Raw genomic sequence first — 6407 nt, 5'->3', positions numbered from 1 at the left:
TATTGCAGGCAGGTAGGGCTTGAGGTAGATTGCTGGCGAGGGAGGCCAGGCCGGAGGTAGCAGCTCTCAATTCCTCGCGTTTTTGGCGGGAAAATCCTCCGTCGCGTATCCGCTGCTGTAGACGTCACGCGCTGGCTCGGCACACCTGCTCCTCTTCTTCCTGGTGGAGCCGTCTCCCTCCTTTCAGCGCGTCTCTCCAAAGCTGGTTTCCTTTCCGAGTACCTCTCCTCTTTGGCTTGGAGCGTTTCGCATCTCACCGCCTCTCTTTGGTGCAGCCTCTTTGCTCCTCTCCCAGGGTCATCTCCAGGCTCCAGCTCATCTCTCAAAGCAGTCCCCTGCAGGCGCTTTTATCACCTCGGGCGAAATCAAGCCGCCGACTCCGAGGGCACGCCTACCGGGTCACTCACCGCGGTGTTGATTGGCTGTTAGGGCCGGTTCACTCCTTCCCTCTTCTGACGAGGTGGAGACACGCCTTTCTTCTCCAACCTTACCTCGTGGCCAATGGTGGTTGAAGAGAAAAACCGACCAAAATGCGGAAGGCAAATGGAAGGGAGGTTTTGGGGAAATTGGAAGGGCCTACGCTTATTTTGTTTGATACAATGCAAAGTCAATCTAGTGGGAAAACACATACTTAGCCTACATGGAATAAGGAAATACACTATTTAAAAGATATATCGTGACCTGCGTGTATATTCCATGCAATTAACTAGGACGCTGACTGCGACCATTATTTACATTAACAGGGTGGTACCTACCGTACGTTTGTAACGTTCACATTGTAACGTTTTCACATTCGTTACACTTCCTCCAAAATTGTTACACTTCTCAAAAAACCGTTACACACTTCTCAAAATCGTTACAATATAAACGCCTTTATTGTAAGACTACACTGTAACACTGAACTCCTCCGGGCTGGTCGCCCGGTGTATATCATGAGGCCACGCCTACCCCTCGGGCGTGGCCACCGCCCACTTGGTGCGTGGAATGATGTCACCACGCCAGTGGGCTTTTGTGTCCGCCACAGTATTAAAGTTTTAATCTATATATAATTTTTCGTTCAAGTTTTAATCTATATATAAATTTGTGATAAAGTTTTAATAGACATTTAATTTTTGACAATTACTATCAATGATTTATAAAAATTCTGTCATGTGTCATCTAAATTCTGAACCTAAGAATGTTTCGGTATTTGGTCAATATGAATATCGGAATGGTCACGTCATTTTTTTCCACTCGATGACGTCACGTCTCCATGACAAATAATGGTAACTAATCCGCCATGAACAAAAATGTCAGAAAAAAAGAAGTTGTATTTTTCCCCGACCAAAGGTAATAGCTAAATTTTCAATGTTCTTCTTCTTCTTCTATTACATTTTTATACGGTGTTTTCAGAGCCGCGATACTCTATACACGCCACGCACCTGAACATACCTGTATTGAAAAGAAAACCTAAACATAACAATAAGAAGCCTATGGGAGATCCATAAAACTATACGGATCTCCCGCTCGCTTTTAAAAAGTTTCGGCCCGCCTTGCACAGTCTATGATGCTTCTGGTTTCTATGACCAACAATGACCGGAAGATCAGACACACCATCCCCCGCCTCTCCAATGATTTTAAACAGGAGCAACCTGGGTCCATTTTTAACAATCTTGTCCCTGCCATTTTTGGCGATGGCGGATCGATTTCCATTTGAAGTATTTTATTTGCCCCCGTTGGACTTAGTCCGAAAATGGGGTTAATGCATTCGGTCTCGTCCGTTATAATTACAACATTATAATTGGAGTCGTGTACCGGTGTGACGTCAGAGGAGCAGGTGTTCCTGTTTATTGTATAAAAAGGTGAGAAATTTGTTTGTTCCTTCATACATTCCCTTGTCTGTGCCTGGTTTGGGTTGGCTACCTGGTGGTGCTCAGATTGATTCAGTGCTCTTGTCTTGATCTCGCTCGGTTCTCTCCCCGTGAATCGTTTCTTGTTTTGAACGAAATGGCCGTCCAGATTCAGAGCGTCGGTACCAAGGTGAGTTCTTTGGTTCTTCAGGTGAACATGTCGGGCCGAGTTCCAGGTGAATGAGTTATTAGTGGGGATGGACGTATGGGTGGGAATGTGGAAGTTTGGAGTGGGGTGGGATGGTGCGAGTGTTTGTCTGGAGGGAAACGGACGGACGGGGGTGAGTTTGAAGTTTGTTTTCTCATTTCTCACTTAATCTTACTATAATTCACCGTGTCCGTCCGTTCGAAGGTACCGCAAAAACGGCTGAACCGATTGCAACGATATTTTGGGTGGGTATTCCTGGGACCCCTGGGAGTAAAATAGGCTATCGGCTATTGTTTTTCCAGGTTTTCCAAACACGATGGAACAGTGATGTGGCTTTTGTTGAAATTCCACAAATAGTTTATTCTACGTACCAGGAGAGAGTAGATCGACTTGAACTGTTTATATAAACGTGCAGCTCCGAAGGAACACGGCAGCGTGTGCAGAACGACTGAGAGAGACGTGTAGCGGCCGCTTCCGTTTTGCAGAATTCTATCTTTTTTCAAAATGGGCGCCATGTACTGTTTAGATTTTGATTTGCGTGCGATATGATTCAACGGATATTCATATGAATCGTTTAAAATAAACAAAGCCTTCAATTTCTGATATTTTGCCTTTCCATTTGGGCCTCCCAATTGAAGCCCCGCCATAGGGTGGGTACCGTTGCTGGTACATATAAAGTGTGGAACTATTTTCTAATGTAAAATCTGTCATGCCAAGTTTTGATGTCGGACTTGTGATTGACATTGTTCGTTTATAAAGAATGAGTCAGATTATTTTGGAATGAATTTGATGTAACAAGTTTGTGGTCCATTGTCAACTGTTCTTGTTTAACTGGTAATAGTGGGGTGGCTTAGCCCAAATATTCAAAAGCATTGTGCATTTTGTGATACAAGCACCAAATTTGGCACACTAGTAGACTATCATATTATGAAAAGATCTGGATATTGGGCCATCTCAGATTCAGAGATTTGATTTTTGCAAGATTTGCAGATTTTGCAAGCTGAGATTGCAACGCCAGGGACGGCCGACTCCTTCCTACGAGCTGCCCACGTCACCCGCACAGGAAGAGCTCATCAAATCACTGCAGCGGCACTGCACATCCTGCCACACCGTGCGTATGAACGCCACTGTATGACATATGCTGATGATGCAGAAGACCTGCCTGAGTTCGAAGACCGGTGTCACCAGAGAGGAGAAGACATTCCCAACTTTCAGTACTGGGCAACTGTGCTGGAACTAGAGATGTTGGTACTGGTCTACGTGCGTTTTCTGCGGCAGGCTTCATTCAAGACGTACCTTGATGCCCTGACGGAACTGGTCCCATGGTTCCATGCCTTAGACCACACACACTATGCCAGGTGGGTCCCTGTTCACCTGAGGGACACGGTTGCACTCCCAATGAAGCACCCAGATGTAGCCAGAGAATTCAGGGCTGGCAACTTCACTGTACAGAAGACGAAGAAGGTGTTCTCTTCGATCCCAATCGAATCGAAATCTTGCAAAAATCAAATCTCTGAATCTGAGATGGCCCAATATCCAGATCTTTTCATAATATGATAGTCTACTAGTGTGCCAAATTTGGTGCTTGTATCACAAAATGCACAACAGGTTTGCTATGCTGCTACACTATAACCTAGTCACCTTTGCTCTGGAAAAAACTGTTCGACGCATGTCAATTTAAGCAGTGATTTGGTTAGTGGATTTAACCTTGATCGCCCCCCCCCCCCCCCCCACCTCTAACCGCATCCATCTGTTCTCATGAAAACCTCAACCAGCCAATCCCATGAAGTTTCGGAATGTGAGACGTCCTCTCATTGTAACTTTCTGTTCTTGTCCACAGAATGTATTTCAGAGATTGTATTCACTACCGCTGTTCAGTTCTGTTGCGGATGACTTGGTTCAGGCCTACAAGTGTGGGAAGGAGTCGAGGCCTGTTCTTCTCTCTTTTGGTAACATGGTGGAACGAGGCGTTACGGGGGTAGCTGTGATCACCTCCAGTGGGATCGAACCAATCACCAGCATTCTTCATCCGCAGAGTGAGTGATTCCATGCAGATCGGATGTGATGTCTGAACTTCTGTTTATTTCAACTCGAAACTTGTGGAACTTTCTTCATTTTAATGGAAAGTTTTGTATTGTGATCGATTCTGGAGAAGGATGGAGGTTGTTCTGGGTCGTTTTTGAAATTTCCCTTTTTCTGTTTCACTATGATTCATCAATATCCATGATCTTTGAGTTTTCCACCTTTTATTTCCTCCAGTTAAGTTTGTGGACGAGCTCGCATGCCGGGGTCTGGATCTTGTGGAGGAGAAGGTCCCGATCTTGCATCAACCTGCCAACAAGGTATGGACAATGGAGGTGATTCTGAATCTTCCTGTGAATGTAATTTAGTGTGGGGACATCTGGCTCTTTGGAACTGGAGAAATAAGAATCAAGTTGTTTTTGACTTTACCTTTCCAAACGCACCTGCTGTGACCTGATGCAGTAATTAAAAATAAATATTGTCCGGTGATTGGTTTATATTTCCTTGTTTCCAGGTACTTGATGTAACGAAGAATTTGCAAATTGCACAAAAACGTTTGGAAACATTTCTGGATTGGTCCAAGTCCCAGGTCGGAGTGGGTTTTGAGATCCAAGCAGGTCGTGTTGGACGGTGCAGACTCGCTACTGAAAACCAAGTTTGGACAGGTGGTTTTGTCGGGTGCAGATTCATTGATTTCTCAGGTGGATCGATACCTGCCACAAGATAAGCCAGGTCAGTTGGTGCCGAGTGGACGTGATTGTTTTTGTGTTTGTATACAAACTAATACCTAAGCCCTGGTGTTGGGCTAGGGTGCCGGCTTAGGATCCGAGGATCCTGGGTTCCAATCCCGGTCGATCGCTGAATTAACGCCAGGGGGGTTGACTCAGCCTGTCATCCTTCCGAGGTCAGCTAATTGAGTACCAGTTCACTGGTAATTCCCTGTTTGTCGTTAAAGGTGGCAAAAAGGGTTGGCGTCAGGAAGGGCATCCGGCCGTAAAACATTGCTTCAAAAAAGGGGCCCAAAAAAACAACCACGGTCCCCGAAAAACGCCAACCCCCACTTTGTGGGGAAAAATGGCCTCTAAAGGTGGTTATTTTTATATTTATATATACAAACTAATACCTGTGCTTCCTGCAGAAGGTGAAACTCCTGATGAAGAGAAGGTTGTCGTACCAAGCTCCTCGTCCCTTGACCTTTACCGGCGACTCGTTGCTGTGTCGAGCAAGACCGGGCGAGAGGTGTTCAGGAAGAGTTCTGCCGGGATCCAGGTTGTTGCAGAGAGCGGTCGTGTCCGTTTAACCGGTGTTGTCGAATCTTTAAAAACGGGGTTCGACTCCATTATGCAGAAAACTCGGTTAAACCAGGAGGTCGAGGCGAAGCACCAGGACCACGATTCCGATCGCTCCTGTGATGTTTGTAAATCCTCAACCGGTACGAAGCCTCAGGGTAAACAAAGCAAATAAGTGTTGAATGTCCGCACGTGATTTCACATTTTGTAAATGTTTTTTCAGCTTCACATTGAATTGATTGCATTTCCTGGTTTGTCCAGTGGTGGAAATAAAATTATTGCTCTGAATTTGTTTTGATTCGTTGATTCATTCCTGTCAAGGATGTAATCTCATTTGGACCACAGGGTCTTCCAACTGGTCATGTAGTACCTATCATTTTAAGCCTGAATATATATATTTTTTTTCAATATAATTTCTCTTCCACACAAACCCATCAGGTTGCTTTTGCGTGTGCTTCTTTTTTTTTCAAAGAGATGTTGGGGGATTTGAAACGAGCTGTGCATGCAAGAAACCTCTCAAACATCGCACAGCTGAAAGAATTCTGCATGGAGGAGTGGGCAAAAATTTCTCCCAGTCGATGTCGGAGGCTGGTAGACAGTTATAAGAAACGCCTACTTGAGGTTGTTTCTGCCAAAGGGGGCAATACCACCTATTAGAGCCAAGGGTGTACTTACTTTTTCCACATGTGAAATTTGCATTTGTTTATTTACATTTATGCAAATGCATTTATGTATTAAAATTTGCATTTATGTATTTATGACGCGAGTCGCGTCATTCTCTCGGATGGCTTAATTTTTATTTTTTTTAATTAAAACGTTTTATTTTATTTTTTTACTTGGGTGGCCGTTAATATACCTGGGCGGCCCGCCCAAGTAAAGTATGTGTAGGAAACACCCTACACAACCCACTGAGGATTTTAAGAAAAAAAACATTTTTCACATTTTTCGGTCAAAAAATAAAGGGCGCATATACAAAACAACAACATGCATTTTAAGACCATTTTTTAAGGCATATACAATAATGGCCACTACTTTTTTTCGCAAGGTTTCCGGCAGAGC

At 44.4% G+C, this 6407-nt stretch overlaps 1 protein-coding gene across 1 annotated transcript; it reads left to right on the top strand.

The window, feature by feature from the left end:
• The first annotated feature begins 1889 nt into the window (after positions 1–1889).
• On the top strand, positions 1890–5619 carry LOC137417862 (perilipin-3-like). The gene is made up of 5 exons (XM_068103794.2): positions 1890–2019; positions 3878–4073; positions 4297–4379; positions 4574–4791; positions 5198–5619. The coding sequence occupies exons 1-4, from the start codon at positions 1987–1989 to the stop codon at positions 4784–4786; spliced, it is 525 nt and encodes a 174-aa protein (XP_067959895.2). The 5' UTR covers positions 1890–1986; the 3' UTR covers positions 4787–4791; positions 5198–5619.
• Positions 5620–6407: the final 788 nt, after the last annotated feature.

Source organism: Myxine glutinosa, chromosome 5, assembly GCF_964187855.1.
Source record: "Myxine glutinosa chromosome 5, kmMyxGlut1.1, whole genome shotgun sequence".
Lineage (NCBI taxonomy): Eukaryota > Metazoa > Chordata > Myxini > Myxiniformes > Myxinidae > Myxine > Myxine glutinosa.
Note: the sequence above shows the minus strand (reverse complement) of the source record. Positions and strands in the feature narration are given on the sequence as shown.

Coding starts and splice junctions, on each gene's coding strand:
- LOC137417862 (XM_068103794.2), top strand. CDS start 1,987: ATGGCCGTCCAGATTCAGAGCGTCGGTACCAAG. Junction 2,020..3,877: donor TTCAGAGCGTCGGTACCAAG/GTGAGTTCTTTG, acceptor TCTTGTCCACAG/AATGTATTTCAGAGATTGTA. Junction 4,380..4,573: donor TGCATCAACCTGCCAACAAG/GTATGGACAATG, acceptor CCTTGTTTCCAG/GTACTTGATGTAACGAAGAA.